This window comes from Anguilla anguilla, chromosome 13 (assembly GCF_013347855.1).
Source record: "Anguilla anguilla isolate fAngAng1 chromosome 13, fAngAng1.pri, whole genome shotgun sequence".
In the NCBI taxonomy this organism is placed as follows: domain Eukaryota; kingdom Metazoa; phylum Chordata; class Actinopteri; order Anguilliformes; family Anguillidae; genus Anguilla; species Anguilla anguilla.
In genome coordinates this window covers 24,491,228-24,508,763 of record NC_049213.1, presented here as the reverse complement: position 1 = coordinate 24,508,763, position 17,536 = coordinate 24,491,228, and the positions used below count along the sequence as shown (strand labels likewise).

Genomic DNA, 17,536 nt, shown 5'->3' with positions numbered 1-17,536 from the left:
ATAAGGGATACGTGTTACTAACAATGACAGTGCTAAACCAGAACACCGTGATGACAAAAATCCAGTTTATCAGGCTGAGTTGGTTTTCACAAAATATAACTGATAATTTAGATGAAAAATATAGCTGAAGATTGATGCCATTGCTGTACATTATGGACCGAGAAGGACCAAGAGTCCCCAACCCCAAAACAGCAAGATAAAAATATGTTACAGATCTAGGACACGAGTATGAAAACCATTTGTCTCGTAATGTGTGTGTGTGTGTGTGTGTGTGTGGAGCTACACCTGATTGACGGGTACGTCACCACTCCTCTTTTCTTTACTGACAAGACGCAAAGGCTGCTGTCAGCATTTCCTTCAACAACTACTACAGCGAAGGGGTTGAAGACGATAAACAGAGAAAATATATAAACAAGCTACGAGGAGGTAAGTTTTCTTTCTTTTTTTAAAAACTATTTTTGTTTATATTTGCCACGGAAATGCAAAGCGGAAATTACAGCGGTATGGTAGGTACAGTTCAAGTGCAAGTTTGGCAAATACAGTTTAAGCAATTAGAAGAATATTATTTCTCACTTTCGCGGGTTTAACTCGGATGGATATTTAGAAATTCCTTCTTGCCACATGTTCCAAGTCATGGTTATTCGTGTGAATATCAGATAGGCTGCTGTCCAGTAATCTTTAAATAGTTTTACCAGCATGTTTAATCACGCGCTGCGTGTGCAAGTGGGATTCTTGCGGCTTGAACGTTGGCACGCATTCGACTAAATTTAATGTCCTTTGCGCTCCGTTCTGTGCGATGTTTCCATTTGAACATAAACGTTTAACTGTGTAAAGACCTAATTAATAGATTCAGCTCCTCTAAACTGTGACACTCATCATGATTAACACGTTTTCTTCTTTCTAGTTACAGACAGTGTTCATTTAGCGCAACATGTCCTTACCAGAATGGAGTAATTACAATTACCTATGTGCTAGTGTTTTGTGTCTGTCATTTCACATTTTCACTAACGTTTTCTCAGAAAATGCTTTCAAGCAATTTAGAAAAACTGATGCAAGTAAAAATGCACCTTGTGTAACATTAGTGCAACTGCAGAAACACTACATGAAACCGAAAACCTGCTGGTTGTAGGGTTTAGTTCTCCACTGTGCCACACTGATAATCTGTAAGAGTGGTAATTCCGGAGATAGTACTTAATGTAAAAACTTTTCTGTCTAAAACGGACTGGACATCCAGCTTGTGTCATATTAGTAGACAAAATCCACAGAGTCTGAATTGTGTTGTTCCTTGAAACAATTAATACATAAATTAAATCCAAAACATGAACAGATACAAGAGAGAGGAGGCAAGCATCGGAATAAGACTACAGCATCAACCACAGAGTCCTCTTAGTTCATGTTCTCTCCTTTGGATAGTGCTCAGGATGGATAATTCAGTCTTGTTTCCATAAATGTCCAATCAGTATATGCATATAGGCCATCTTTCAGCCACCTGACAGTTTGCCTTGAGTGCTCTGTAAAGTGGCGCTGTTCATTCCTGTTCGTTGTCTACCTCTCTATCATGCGACTGCACAATGTAATTAGTAAAGGTGTTCTATGGGACTCGAGAGCATTGTTTTTTTTTTTGTTTGTTTGTTTGTTTGTTTTTTTTTTTTGGTGCCCTTTCTCATTCTGCATGGATTTTTTTTTTTGTTGAAAAATTTTGAAACAGAAAGGAAGGCTTGTTTCTGATTTGAAAATATACTAAAGAAATGTCTCAAATGTCTCTTCTTGGTACACTCTGGTGTCCAGGGGTTGGTGTGGTGAAAGAATACATGTCAGAATTCCACCTTACTGAGAAAACAGACAAAAGTGCTCTACGAAAGTTAATTCCAGGAAATTCCCACACGTCAGCTTATGTCACGCTGGTGCCTGGGGTTTGATTGCAGTTATGAAACCGCAAGTCACAATCATGCACTGTGGCAGTGGGTGTGTAGGTTTGGCGCTGATTTCTTATTTTGCTTCCATTTATGTACAGGGAATTAGTCCTTTAAAACATGTTCAATCCTGAAGCAAGTTTCTGGAATGTGTTTGTAAAGCTTTAGTGTTAATGAACCTTGTTTTTGCAGAAGAAAGCTGTCATGCAAGTGCTTTGCTATGTCTACATTAAAATTGGTGGAACAGTTTTTAAAAGTGTGATAGCGTTGACAGTGCTGTGTGGTCATTTTAACAAATCCGACAAAATATTCGAAAAGTTTAGAATAACTGTGGTCAGTATTGGGGGCTGAATTCTATACAAGTCTGATTATACACTGTAGTGTATATTTTTATTAAGTGTTAAAGCTGCATTTCGCCCCCTTTATTAACAAACATTTCGCTTAGTTACGAGATCAGGTCCTCGCTATGTACTTGTTAATGTGAATAGGTATATTTATTACAGAATTATAAGAGTGTTGTGTCCATTATGCATTATGCATATGTTTTAGTGTGTGTGTGTGTGTGTGTGACAGAGAGAGAGAGAGAGAGAAAGAGAAAGAGAGAGACCATGTCAGTCAGCTGAATGATGTTGCATGTTAATAGTAGGGTTGAAGGTGGTGGCGGTAGGCAACTTCATTTAAGGTTCTCTTAAATCATATCAGCAAAGTGGACCAGTAAACCTGAGTTAAATCCCTTTGACAGCTGAGTTTCCTGCTGGTAGTTCACCTTTGAATTATGTTTATCCAAAAGTAAAAAATATAAACTTGCTCAGAGTTGATTGTTTGAACAGTTTTGGACATTTGAGTCTGCCTTTGGTAAGACCAAATTTGCTGTCAAACTGTAACACATTACTTGATCCGGTTGCTAGTCAACTCTAAAAGAATTGCAGTGACTGCTATACAGTGAAGTTAACTGTAGTGTTGCAGCTGTGGTGCCATCGTCCCCAGGTTTAATGTTGAATTGTGTTTGTGTTGTGTCCTGAACCAGAATCTTGCCACTGTGACGTATTTGGAGTAGACTGAAGTGTTGTACAAGCACACACTCATAGTATACATGAGTGTGTGGGGTTGGTGTGTGGATGTTGCACCAGCAAGCATACACGTATGTACTATACAAGCAAACACAGACGTAAGCACACACAAACGCAGTATTGTGTTATGCCAGGAATATTTCACTGGAACCACAAAGTACAGTGTGTACTGTACTTTCCATCAGGAGCACTGGTACGGTAAGCTTCTTTTAAAGTATTAGTTCTTATTCACACCCACAGAAGCCACTCGGGTTTCTTCAATCACAGTAACATGGAGCATTTCATTAACACTGCTGGGTATACCGTGTTAATCCATAACCAGGATAATTCCAGTGGGAGATTAATTTGGTTATGGATTAACACGGTAAATGGGAATGCCCAGTCATTGTTTCTAACTCTCTCTACTGCTGACCCTGAGCGTCCTTCTCTCACTTGCGGCATCCATGGCTTTTGTGGTGGCAGCTCAGGTTCACAGGCCTGTGTATTCTGTTGACAGTGCAGAAATGGATACCATTCTGAGTGCTTTGCAGACTAAGCACCGCATTTGGTTTTACCTGCCTGAATGCATTCCAAGTTCTCAGTACTGCACATGCAAAATTGTATGTATGAAGAATTCTCTCCTGAAGGGGGTTTTAGCTCTCTCTCTCCTTTCCTGTTCTCAGTACTGTTTTCTGGACATACACACAACCAACAGAACCAGATGATCCAAATCCCCCACTACCCAAAAGCAAAACATTGCATACTGCCCATTCTCAGAAATATAGCACCAGGCGATTTTATTGCTCAAGATCCCGTGACTGCACTTTATCCTGTTGAGTCTTAATTGGCCTAGAGCATTTCCTTGATGGCATAAGTTAGTATGCTTTATCCAGTATCCACCAAGTGCTTCCACACATGGTCCCCAGTTATGGACAGCAATGTTGGGAGTGGTTTATATGATGGAGCTCTTAAATACATCTCTCCTTTTGTATGCTAATGTAGTTGCAGATGGCTATACATGTTGAGGGTTTGGGGGTATCTCCAGGGGCAGTGGGCCAGCTGTACTGTTAAATGAACCATGGCTTGCAGATGAGCACCAGGCCCTGATAGAGAGGAATCAGAAGAGAGGTAGTTAAAATCAACTCCACTTACAGCAAATGGTGTCTGAAGGTTAAGCCTGTTTGGTCTTCATGTTCTTTTGGAGTCTTGGAGATTTGTCATTAGAAATCAGGCTAAAGTTCAATGACTTCAATAATCTTGATCAAAGAATTCCTTTTTGTTTAGCTTGTCCAGTAAAAAATCACCATCTTAATTGTTTTGTGTCTCAAACCTTAGATTCCAAGTTTCATTTTATCAGCCCTGATGGAATGTAAGTCTTTATAGTATTCCTGCTTCTGTTTTTTGTGTGTGTTTGTATGTGTGTGTGTGTGTGGGTGCGTTTGCGTGTGTGTGTACGTGCGTGCGTGTGTGTTTGTGTGTGTGTGTGTTTATATTAATGCCCGGACAGCACCTGGATTTACTGCATTTTTCCTCTCTAATTGCTTTTCCAGTAACAGAATTTCTGCATCTTTTATCTCAGGGTTTACATTCCTCTGCATCTTATGCCTGTCATGGTATCAGTATTTTTTTTAAAGATATATATATAGTCACACACGCAAAAAATCATTGTAGCAGTAGAGACCGTGATAGTATCAATTCAAGTATTAGTAGTAAATGGTGCCGCTGCCAGTCTTACTGCAAATATTTTAGTAAATTAACATTTGGATCTTGTAGAATATAGCTTGTTTTTTTTTTAAACAAATTTCCATCACAACACACTGGAATTTATAGCCTATATTATGGGAATGCTAAAGAAAATCAGCCTAAAGCTAAATTGAGTACAATAAGTATGTCAATGAATGTGTTATTTTTAAATGCTTAATCTGATTAATCAACTGAAATATGTGTCTTAAATCCAGATTTCCTGCTAAAACATTTTTGAATGAAATTGCAAAGAAAAAATATAAGTCACTGCAGGGGTATAAGGGTGTCATTCCAGGTGAACACCATAAGTATTGCACACCCTGTAAAACCAGTTCTCTTTAGGGGCTGGAAGTCACCTTCACAGAGCTGGAAGTCTCCTGGTAGTTTGGGTGCCCCACATAAAGTGGCTGATGAGCAACTGTGTGAAGAAGAAAGCACTCAGAACCGTGCTCACTACCAGCCACCCCCAGGGCTTGCTGGGATATCGGTCTACTGTCTGTCACCCCAGCTGTTAGTGAGTTTCATTTCAGAGCACAGTCTTGTCCCAGCATAGATCGTAGTCTGCTTGCCCCACAATTTTTAAGGCTTTCATGTTGTGATGTTATCTTTTACAGATAAACAGATAAAACTGTTACCCCTTTGTTTGAAGGATTAACCATTTACTTGTAGGTGCCAGAAAAGGCCTGAGATATCCTGATTTGAAAGGAACGTGGTGAATTAAAAATATGTATAAAAAATATCTGGCCAAGCCGAGATGTCACATGGCAACCTTAACTACTGTGCTTGACAAATTGGTTGTCACTACACCAAACCCCTACCCAGCCTCCTCCTTCTCATTCTTGTGGAGTTGATGAGTGGTGGTGGTTTGTCTTCTGAATTTGTTCATTGCTTTGTTAATCCCAGTGGACACAGAAATGTGAGGGGAGAGAAACATGGGAGATTGGAGTAAAAGCACCCAAGGATCTTGCAAATAAGTCTTTAATGAATTAAGATTTCATTAAAGATTTTTAAAAACACTGTGTATTAGATCTACAGCAGGGGGATCTGGGTAAAAGTGGCTGCTGCCTCCTCGGGATTACCTGATAATATGTATTTACCAGCATACCGTCAACGTATCAGGTTTTTGCTTAATCCTAATATGTAGAAATGTAGTTTCAGTTTCATGCAGTGCTGTGTATTGCTGCAGTATGTACAGTAGTGCTCTGATGTTATTGAAGATGACAGCATTGTTTGTAGCATCCTCTATTATGAGGCCTGCAGAGTATGAAGTAGTTTCTGCACATGAGCTCCTGCTTTAGAGGACTGCATGGGCTTCAGCTGCAGTGCTCCATGTGCAGTATCTATGTGGCACAGCAAGAGCTAGAGAGGCACAGCTGTCGATTCCTGGAAGGGAACAAAAACTGAAAAAAGAAATAAAGCAGAACAACTGATAATAGTAGCTGTGGCACTTATGATGCCTAACTAGAAGGAAGGTGTCCTGTTTCCCACTGGGAGCTGGATTTGTGAATGAGAGCATATATCCTTTACTGAGTCTTCATAAGATAGTAGTTCATTAATGTTATGTTTCCATCTTCTGCTTTGTATGAGTTAATACACAAATTGCACAAGTGTCCTATATTTCTCAGTACTTAATCTGTATGTATTGCTTTCATACATGGCTGTAATGCATAATATCCAGTGATAAGGTTTATGGTATCACTGGCATTTTGGTACAGTTGCTGGTTAAATGCCCCGTGGTCCACTGGTTGTTTGCAATGGATTGTCCACGTGAGACTTTTGGTTACTCAGTCACCCCGTGGGAAGCCACAGTTTAGCATCAGTGTGCCAGTGATCTGCTTGAGACTCTGGCTGGTGTCTCTGTGGTCCTGCGTAGGCTGGCCTTTCCCCTCTTTTAAATGGCACAGAAAAACAAACCCATCCAGTAGAGGAGACACTTTTAGTCACAGGAGCTAGATTTAGACGGTCCTCTGTGGGACTACTGCCATGTGAATTTAATCAGTGGATATTTCTCTCTCAGTTTCCCTCCCTTCTCTCCAACCATAACCACTACAGCTACGCAAGTACCAAACACAATGGCACCCATGTGCTGCTGTACCGTTCCTTTAATCCTGGTCTGCTATGGCTACAGATATTCCTGTGTTGTGAATATATATATGCTCTTGGAAATGTACGCTGGGTTTGTGCAATGCGTTTTATGTACAGTCTGTGTTTATTTGTGTGAGTTGTGATTTATGAGTGAGTTGTGGCTGTGGGTTCAGTTGAACTCATTATTGATCAGCTGCAATATTGCACATGTTTATACATATTTTCTGCAAATGTATTGTGAAAGACATGTATAAGATTGGACAATACAATGTTTCTGTGTGTTCAGGTGGGTGGATGACAGATCACCATGGCTCCCTTCTTAAGGATTGCCTTCAACGCCTTTGACCTGGGTGCCCTGCCCCCACCACCTGAACAGCCCTTCTGTGCCATAAAGATGAAAGAGTCCCTGAACACAGGTCTGTCAAACACTCTCTCGCACACATATACACACACACACACACACACACATACACATACACATATACACAGACACGCACGCGCACACACACACCCACACACACATATTCTGACACATTATTTCACTCACATACTTTCTGACCTATATACAGACACACATAACTATACCTTCTGATACACAAACACACATACATATGCCCATTCTGAAATACACATATACACACCCATACATATTACACAGAGGCTATCACAGTCACTCTATGAAACTGATGGTCATTGTGCCATAGGTCTGCATAGGTCATTCTCCAAAAAAATGGATTTCTTTAGTTTCCTGAATTTCCTGAATTTCTCTCTGTCTCTCTCTCTCTCTCTCTCTCTCTCTGCAGAGCGAGGGAAGACCCTAGTGCAGAAGAAACCCACCATGTACCCACCTTGGAGGTCCACATTTGACGCCCACATCCATGAGGGGCGTGTCCTTCAGGTGCTGCTGATGAAGACGGCTGAGGAGTCACTGTCAGAGGTCACTGTGGGTGTGTCTGTGCTTGTGGAGCGCTGCAAAAAGGACAATGGCCATGCTGAGTTCTGGGTGAGTGAGTGTGTGTGTGTGTAGGTATGTTTGTTTGTGAGGGCGTGCATATGTGTTTGTATACTGTATGTGTGCATGTTTGTCCTGTAGCTCATGGGTTTTAACTTGATATGTAGCCTGGCCTGATATGTTGTTTGTAACTTGTATGTATTTGTGTGAAATGCTTTATTTTTTCCTGTGTGCAGGTGGACATGCAGCCCACAGGGAAGGTGATGATGGCAGTTCAGTTCTTCATGGAGGATTCTGATGCTGGTTAGTTTGAGAAACAATCTCAAACACACACACTCACACGCACAAACACACACACACCACTCTGTGGTCTGCTATTCATGACAAGTAGTTAACCCTAATTTAGGGCAGTACAAAACAGTAAGACAACAGTGAGTGTGTCATATACCATATACCAAAATATTGCCTTGATGTGTAAATCACCCATGGATAATATAAGATAGGATAAACTAGTTAGTAAAGGGGGCACTGTGCAGTAGATGGTGCCACCCTTCTGATGAGTTGTTAAACAGAGGTCCTGTAGGAGTGTTTACCATGGTGTCCTGGCCAAATTCCCACAAAAAAGGTCCTCTACTTTTGGCCACCTACTGTAATCACTCCCTATATCGGTTCCCACGATCCCTTACATTCCCACCCACTTTGATTCCCCATTCTGCCGCAAAGGAGGATTGAGTTCTTAGTTGGCATACCTGAAAAAAATATATTTTGAAATTTAAAGACAATCCAGTTCTCTTCATGCAACATTCAAACAGTTGTCTGTTTTTCTCAGGCCTCTGAGCTCCTGACGGACTTTTATACCCTTTCTCTCTCGCTCTCTCTCTTTCTGGCTCTCTCACACACAGCACACCACTCATACACACACAGACACAAACACACATACGTCTCTTCCTCTCTCCCAAGAGGAATGGGCAGCCTCTCTGCCTCAGAAGAGAAGATTTCAAATGCAGGTGTCGTGCAAATGTGCAGATATCTTTCTTCCCTCTACTCTTCACATTTGTTGAGGAAGTGTAGCTCTCTGTAGCAGTCTTGCTCTCTATCTCTATGTCAATCCACTCACACCCTGTTCAAAACATGTCTGTTTGTGTGTGTGCATGTGTGTGTGTATGTGTGTGTGCGTGTGCAGGTGTATGTGTGTGAGAGAGATTAGTGACCACCTGTGGTTCAACAGTTTTTGATTCCTGTGGTTTGACATTTTGTTATATTTACCTGTTGTGTATGCCTTATTTACAGGGCTTATCCATGTTTGGTGTGTTCCTAAAACACCAGTTCTTAAAAAGATCCTAGTATGGCTCTCTCTCTCTGGTCTGTCTGTCGCTCTCTTGTTACCATTTTTCTGATCTCATATCCTTACTCCCATTAGTTAATTCCTTAACTCCCTTCAGATTTTCTTTCTCTTTGATCAAAGAAAATGAAAATAATAGATCCCAGCCACATATTTTCATGATGGAGACTTGCAGAACCAAACATCCTGTTGCACAGTGAAGAATTTAGCATCTGATAAGAGTATTCACTGGAGAATGACACACGCACACAAAGCACACATACTTGCTCAAATGCCCATACACACAAAAGGCATCGTAAATGTCTCAGGACCAAAATACATTCTGATTCATTTTTTTTTTTTCAGAACAAATAAATATAAAATATAGTTCAATTTATACAATATTGAACTATTAATCTGTAGCTCAATATTGTATTTTGTGATATTATTAATTGCTAGTTATACTAACTCTTTATATTTACTCTTTGTCTATTATATTGTTTCATGTTTGTATTCTTATTTTAATTATAAGGTAATGAAAGTTTACTTTGTGCTGCAGGCATATTGAAATCGCACTGAAGTGAACTTATGTCACAAGAATCCATAGCAAAATACATGTGTCTCTGTGACTGTGGTTTGTCATCTAAATTCACCAGATCCACCCACTTTACAGTGTGAATTCAGAATTGTATCAAGATCTAGGTTTGTGTGCGGGCTGTGGACCTTGTCTCTAATCCCTGTTTCTATACATTGTCTCTACTACCTGTCTGTGCTTGCTGTCATACATTCTGTCTTTACACCCTGTTGGCAAGCATTGTCTTTGGGGCTTGTCTGTGGGTGTGCCCCTGGTTGATGCCTATCTCTAAGAGGGAGGTACGGAAATATTTTTAGGAAAACATGTTTGAACAAACCCTCTGTGGTTGAGACTCTTATAGCTCAGATTTTTTTTATTTGGCAGTGCTTGCTTTATCAGGGCTTTTAAATCAGTCCATTAGCACAAGGACACCAAATGAGATCCTTCCTCCCTGTGAGTCCCAGTCATGTGTGTTGTGTTAAGCATCTTTCCTACAGTCCTGTGCCCCTCAAAACCCAACCTGCTTCTGTCTTCTCCCATGTTTCATTTGTGGCCTTTATCCTAGCCACCCTTAATCGCCCAGCTTTCCTCAAATCTCCCAGTAGGCCATTCTCACTGTGTACCTTGGCAAATATGACCTACAGTTTTAGGTTTTTTGCTTCTGCTAAGTGTACTCACCACCATAGCCCTGAGACAGACCGGCAATGTTGTAAAGGCTTTTTTTGGGGGGGGAATTTACTGCAATGAGTTGATATGTCCCTGCGTACTGTTATTATTAGACACTGGCGTCTAATTAACATGGCCACTGGGGGCATAAGAAGCTATGGAACATAACCACTCTGGTGACACTTCCACTGTATCAAGGGGTTTGCAGAACATGTATAATGATATTTTGCAAACCACTGTGAAATTGCTAGGAATGGTGAATGTAAGAATACCATCTGATGTGTCCTCAGGGTCGATAAAGCAGCCAGTGATGGAGGGGGCTGTGGACATTGCAACACTGAACCGGCGACGAGGTGCCATCAAGCAGGCCAAGATCCACTACATCAAGAAGCACGAGTTCATCGTAACCTTCTTCAAGCAGTTTACCTTCTGCTCTGTGTGCCGGGAGTTTGTCTGGTGAGCTACCCTCAGAGATTTCTGTATAGCTCAGGGGTGGTCCTATAAGGGCCCTTGCTGTTATTATTACTGCTAAATGGTAGATGGCAGACGTAACATCTGAATTAGTTTGAGCTCAGTGTGAGATGGTCCAGTAGGGAAACATATTAGCATTTTATTTCTATATTTATTTATTTGGAAGACTTGTGACTTGCTGTGCTTTGGAACTTGCAGTGCATAACAGAAATAACCATTGAGAGTTGTGTTGAGCTAAGTGGCATGAGAGGATGTGTTTAGAACAAGCGGTCTGCAATCCTGATCCTGGAGAGCAGCTGGAGCTGCAGGTTTTCGTTGTTATTCTGCGCAGATAACTCACTTCACCTGGTCACTTATGTCTGAATCGGATGCTGATGAAAACCAAAACTTCAGGATCAGGGTTTCGGACCCCTGGTTTAGTAAGCATGCGAGCATCGACTTCAAAATGCGATGTTGCCTCCTAGTGGCTGGACATGAGTATGACTGGTCAGTTTGGTGAGGTCTTGCAACTGAATCTAATCTTATGTTTTGCTGAGCAGTTTGAAAGCTCATGTTGGTACAGCACATCCCAAAGCTTACAGTTACTTCAGATACAGTTATGGATTGTCTTATCCAAGTATTATAAAAACCAAATCAAGCGAAATCCAGTAAAGGAGACCTCTGATATCTGCCTTCTTCTGCCACTGCAGGGGACTCAATAAACAAGGCTACAAGTGTAGACGTAAGTGGACGTTTTAACATATAAATCCCTCCCATTGATTCATTTAACTCATTTAAAGCAGAGAGCTAAAGAAAAATCCTTATTTCAAGTGTTTGCACTCTATTTGTAAAACACATACATCTCATTCTAATTGACATTTAGTTTTACAGACATTCATAAAAATAAATGACAATAAAATAAAAATTTTAAAAATCGCACACCATTCCAAAGTCAGCTTGCCCTGACTCAGATTGTCTTTACCCCAGAATGCAATGCTGCCATACACAAGAAGTGCATTGACAAAATAATAGGAAGATGCACAGGAACAGCAACCGACAGTCGGGACACCATGGTAAGAGCTTTCCTGTTAATTACTGTTGTGTCTGTGATCTGAGATGTGGGAGGTGCTGATGGGGTGTATTAAACTCCAGTGGGGCATGGTACAGAGCTCTGATTATCTGACTGAGTCACTACTGAATGATTCAAATCAGGGGTAACAAGCCTTGTGTGTGTGTCCGCAGTTCCAGAAGGAGCGCTTCAAGATCGATATGCCCCACCGCTTCAAGATTAACAACTACATGAGCCCCACCTTCTGCGACCACTGTGGCAGCCTGCTGTGGGGCCTGGTCAAGCAAGGCCTCAAGTGTGAAGGTCGGCAGGCCTAGTCTGTGTCGCTGCTCCCTTCTGCACTCACTGTCAGCTGAGAGGCAGCCTCCTCTGTACACAAAGCCTTACATTTAAAATAAATGGTCATAGTGTTGTATTTCAGTTAGCATGGTGCACTAGAGGGGCAGAAAAAACTGCAGTGGGCAGTGCTCGCCTCACACAGAGAGTCTGACCTCTCTCTGATGCCCTGCTCTTCATTCACGGACTCTGTTCTCACTCTGACCCCTCCACAGAGTGCGCAATGAACGTCCATCAGAAGTGCCAGTCCAAAGTGGCCAACATGTGTGGGATTAACCAGAAGCTCCTTGCTGAGGCACTTAATCAAGTTGGCAAGGTGAGCAAAAGGCAGCCCATCCGCACACAGGCATATAGACATCCCAGATATATCATTCATGTCAGCGCTGGCCTGCAGTACTTTGTGCATGGGACTGGTTGGTAAGCTGACAAACTGATCACCAAACCTGTTGTTTAGTATGTGCTCTGTGATGGAGGAGCCAGTGAAAGAGGTTGAGTGTCCAATATCAAATTTAAAATTTGAATTCATCTAGAAATACAGTTAAAGAAAAATTCTTGTCATATTTCAGTTTGTTAGCTAGTTGCCACTTATCTAGCTTTTAAAAGTTATCTCAAAAAGTATATCTGTCCTCTTTAATGGAGGTAAATTCTGTAGTACGTTTTTGGGCATACACAAAATCAATGAAAATCATACACATTTTCTTAACTCGTCATTGAAGTCTCATGAGAAATATCAGTCTGATTTGATGGAATTTAGCTTGCTTCTCATAAAGCTTCTTGCCTCACTCATTTAATCTTTTGTTCCATAATTGATTTTCTCCTAACTATTCCTTTAGAAATCCAGCCAGAAGCCTGACCCCGACCCATTTTCCTCTGGGATCTATCAGGACTTCAGCATGAGTCAAGAGGGTGACGGCCCTGGTGAGATGTCATTGCAGCTAGACAGGGGTTTAGCATGAAATTCCGCAAATTCTCTCTCTGTGGGCCCCCTTCCCATCTCCCATCTCTTGTAAATCTTATCTATATCCTAGTATATTGATTAATGATTTAGATGGATGAAGATAGAGGTACTTTATTAATTCCCATGACGAGAAATTTAAGTATCATCCAGCAGCATTACAAAACAGTCTGAAGCTGATCTAAACATAAACAGATCTATCCACTACACTTGCTACATTTTAACCTTGTCACCAAATGGCTCTCTCAACCACAAACTCACAACCACATAGCTATAATTAGAATAAACACATTTTTAAACTATTAACTGTGTGTGCACTTGTGTCTATCTGACCGCATGTGTGTGTGTGTGTGTGTGTGGTTTCAGCAGATAGCCCTCCATATGGGAAGCTGTGGGAGGGTATCAGCCCTAGCATCAGTCCTGGGCCTGCCCCCACACCTACCCCGAGCCACACCCTGCAGAAGACCCACTTGGGGATAGAGAACTTTGTGTTCCACAAGGTGCTTGGAAAGGGGAGCTTCGGGAAGGTAGGGTCTGCTTCACTCATTAACTGTCCACACATCAAGACGTACACGGTCTTCCTAAATCCCCGTGCTATGAGAACACTCTTGAACTCCTATACCTGTCCTCTCCTCTTGCCCTTGTCTTTTCCCTTACTTTTCTCTCCTCCCCTCCTCTCAGGTTCTACTGGCAGAATTGAAAGGGCATGGTCAGTTCTTTGCAGTAAAGGCTTTGAAAAAGGATGTGGTACTGATGGATGATGATGTGGAGTGTACCATGGTGGAGAAGAGAGTGCTGTCACTGGCCTGGGAATACCCCTTCCTAACAAACCTATACTCTACGTTCCAGACAAAGGTAACTCCCCTCCACATTCATCACACAACTGAACTGTACAGCACCTTCCACCCCTCTCCCTTTCTCACACACCTGTACTCCACTGGCTAAGAAATGACATCTCATTTCCTTACCCACCTGCAGTGTACCTTTCAGACTAAAGTAGCAGCCTCCACTCCCTCTCCATCTTTCCTCCAACTTTCAGCTCAGGTTAACCCCTACAGGTATATAATCCAGTGAGGAGTGACAGTACTCAGTACTCTGTGTGCATTTCTTTCCTCAGGAACACCTGTTCTTTGTTATGGAATACCTGAATGGAGGGGACCTGATGTTCCACATACAGAACAAGGAGCGCTTTGACGTGCCAAGATCCACGTTAGTATCAGCATCCCTATTGTTTCAGGGTCTGGAAGAGCAATGGATGGGGGAAGTTAAAGTTAAAGACTCAGTTAAAGCTATTTGTGAGATCATAAAGTCTGGAAGGATGAAGGATGACTGTACACACTGACCTGCTTCCTGAAATGTGCCTGTCTGAGGTGATACCTGTCTCCTGTGTGCATTAAGTTGTCATTAACCTGGCATGGGTCTCAGTCTACTTACCGGCACAAAGAATTTAGCCTTTTCCATGCAAAAGAAATTGATACATGGCCAAACAGTCGCCAGTGCATTGTACTTTCTTTTTTTCCCTTTCTGGCTTAAAAACTCTCCCTTCTCCACCTTCCCTCACAGGTTCTACGCTGCTGAAATAATCTGTGGGCTCCAGTTTCTGCACTCCAAAGGAATAGTCTACAGGTAAAAGGCTGCAGGGTGCTAGTTACATCATCGGGTTTTGATTCATAAAGCTGTGATGTTGCAGTGGATTTATATGATTCTCTTGAAATATCTACATATACAAATAAAAGCATTGATGTCAAACTGGACAATGTATTTGCAGATAGGACACAAAGAAACTTTACTTAACAGATGCACAGTCAGTTTCTTTAACTGTTTTTATTATTAAGGAATACAATTGCAATCTCATTGGTACAGATGAGAATGTGCACTTCATGGACTCTGGTACTACAGCTTACCCAGAAAACTACAAAGCAAACCTGTCCTCTTATGCTCTTCTCTGTTGCAAAGGGACCTGAAACTGGACAATGTGATGCTGGACAGTGAGGGACACATTAAGATTGCTGATTTTGGGATGTGCAAGGAAAATATTGGCCAGAATTTTGCAACAACATTCTGTGGAACTCCTGACTACATTGCGCCAGAGGTAACTATCCACAGTCTAGCAATGAGCAGGGTGTGCTTGTTCTGTGATAATGTCATTGAATCAATCAGCATGTCGGTGCCTTGGACATTGTGTCCCTCTTTGATGTTGATATAATTAGCCTGCACTTTGTGCCTCAATGTGCTGATGTAATTAGTTATACATCTCTTTCTGCCCTCAGATCCTCCTGGGCAAACCATACACCTTTTCAGTGGACTGGTGGTCATTTGGGGTTCTGGTTTTCGAGATGCTGGTTGGCCAGTCGCCCTTCCATGGAGATGATGAAGATGAGCTTTTTCAGTCCATTCGCACGGACACCCCACGCTACCCCATCTGGCTCACCAGGGAGTCCAAGGACCTGCTAGAGAAGGTCTGAGTGTCCTGACATTACATTAAATTACATTCATTAAGCAGTTAAACACATTCATGCAGTATTTGTGTAGTTTACATAAATATTCAAATAAGTTAAATATGAACTACAATACAATAGAAAACATTCAGAGTCAGTTACAGTCTAAACAGAATTGTTCATTTTAACTGTTTAACAAAGTAAACTAACTTTATACTACAAGCATGTTCAACTTATGTGATGACATGTTCGGCTAATCTGACAATATCTCCCTCTCTCCTTTATGTGGGAGCTATCTACCTATGTGTGCTATCAGAATGAAATGTTATAATGATTTTAGGTAGTATTATTGCTTGTTTGTATTATAATATTTAACCTGCAGAAGGAGTTGGATGAGTCTGTTCACCAGTTTGTCCACTTTGTTTTACTGCCACTGTAAACTCTGTTACTCAATGTCTATGTCCCCATCTCCTTTTAAACCCCCTCCCCCCAGCTGTTCGTGAGGGAACCGAACCAGAGGCTTGGTGTTGTCGGAAACATCCGCATACACCCCTTCTTCAAGAGCATCAACTGGCCAGCCCTTGAAAGAAGGGAGATGAAACCCCCCTTCAAGCCTAAAGTGGTATGATCAGTGGACCAGTCCTACATGTTCAGGCGTCACTTGAACACAAGAGAGCTGTTGATAGTACAGTTTCTGTTTAGTCATGTCTAACAGGGCTGAACAGTGAGCTCTGGCACACTCCATAACACATAATCTTTCTCTACAATGTGGCTGTAGAAATAGTGATAGATATGCATAGTTCTGTATCCATCTTCCCCCCTGAAGAACACTGAAATCGATGTACTTGCAAGAGTGTGAGTTCCAGGGCCTTTCTAATGATACAATTTCCTACTGTCACCTTTGCCCCTGTCTTCTGTCTGTCTCCTGACTGGCTGTTCTACCATGAACTGTCTCCTCACAGAAATCTCCCAATGACTGCAGCAACTTTGACCGGGAGTTCCTGAGTGAGAAGCCCCGCCTCTCTTACAACGATAAGCTCTTCATTGATTCAATGGACCCGAAAGCCTTCGCTGGCTTCTCCTTCATCAATCCCACCATGGACCAGATCCTGCAGAATACGAAATAATTGGCAGACTGCATTAAAGGCTGTGCCTTAATCAACAGTTGGACACACCTCTATTCTAACACTCAGCAGAATAAGTGTCCCAGAGAAGGGGGGAGGGAGAGTAATTCCAGAGTTGTACACTGTACCCTACTGTATATTCACTATTTGTGAGGGTCCATTTGTCATGGTATTTTTTATTACACTCAAATATAAACAAATGAAAGGTAGTGAGATGATTGACACACTCTATTTTATTTTGTGATTCTTATGGACTGTATATAAATTCAGACAGTCACCCCCCTCCAAAAAAAAAACGAGCCTACTGTAAAAAAAAAAAAAAAAAAGTACTGTAGAAGTGTATTTTATTTAATAAATTCTGGGGTGAAAGGTGGGTCTGAGCAGTCATAGATCATGGGGTGGGGTGCGAGGAGTAGCTAGGGGTGAGCAGTGGAGTGTGGAAGACCAAAGTCTTGTTTGTGTGTGCCTGTGCCTACACAGTATGTGTCTATTCCTCTGTGCGCATGTGTGTGTGTGTGTGTGTGTGTGTGTGTGTCTGTGTGTGTGTGTGTGTGTGTGTGTGGGGGGGGGGGGATTGAATAAGCTTTAAACATATATGTTGACATGTATGTTAACAAGAGCAAGCAGGAAGCGACAGCAGGACAAGAATGTGCCACAAATGTCCAGTAGCACCGATGTCATTATACTATCATTAACATTCCTGATCGCAGCCTAATCTTGCCAGAAATCTATGACCGTTTTTTTGTCGAGAACCAAGCCTCTGCTCCAAGCACTGTTCAGTCCCAACCAGACATTGGTGAAAGCATTTTAAAAATTGTTTCAGTTCAATATAATATTACATCTACAAAAAAGTAAGGCCAT

General features: G+C 41.7%; 1 protein-coding gene across 2 annotated transcripts; it reads left to right on the top strand.

Moving 5' to 3' along the window:
* Positions 1 to 130: 130 nt before the first annotated feature.
* Positions 131 to 17,001, top strand: LOC118210592 (protein kinase C delta type-like). Of its 2 annotated transcripts, none has more exons than XM_035386888.1 (18): positions 131 to 426; positions 7,077 to 7,206; positions 7,594 to 7,793; positions 7,979 to 8,045; positions 10,594 to 10,759; positions 11,464 to 11,495; positions 11,741 to 11,826; positions 11,996 to 12,125; positions 12,374 to 12,474; positions 12,992 to 13,076; positions 13,480 to 13,640; positions 13,795 to 13,968; positions 14,231 to 14,322; positions 14,677 to 14,739; positions 15,070 to 15,205; positions 15,384 to 15,572; positions 16,045 to 16,173; positions 16,514 to 17,001. In XM_035386888.1, exons 2-18 carry the CDS (start codon positions 7,098 to 7,100, stop codon positions 16,676 to 16,678), a joined length of 2,085 nt encoding a protein of 694 aa, XP_035242779.1. In that variant the 5' UTR covers positions 131 to 426; positions 7,077 to 7,097; the 3' UTR covers positions 16,679 to 17,001. The 2 variants fall into 2 exon arrangements, with proteins under 2 accessions (XP_035242779.1, XP_035242780.1); XM_035386889.1 differs by having other exon boundaries at positions 132 to 426; positions 13,483 to 13,640.
* The last annotated feature ends 535 nt before the right edge of the window (positions 17,002 to 17,536 follow it).

Bases quoted from the DNA above. Each gene is read 5' to 3' on its own strand.
- LOC118210592 (XM_035386888.1), top strand. From the start codon at position 7,098: ATGGCTCCCTTCTTAAGGATTGCCTTCAACGCCTTTGACCTGGGTGCC. The intron at 12,126-12,373 runs GTCGGCAGGCCT...ACCCCTCCACAG, and splicing joins GCAAGGCCTCAAGTGTGAAG to AGTGCGCAATGAACGTCCAT. The intron at 12,475-12,991 runs GTGAGCAAAAGG...CTATTCCTTTAG, and splicing joins CACTTAATCAAGTTGGCAAG to AAATCCAGCCAGAAGCCTGA.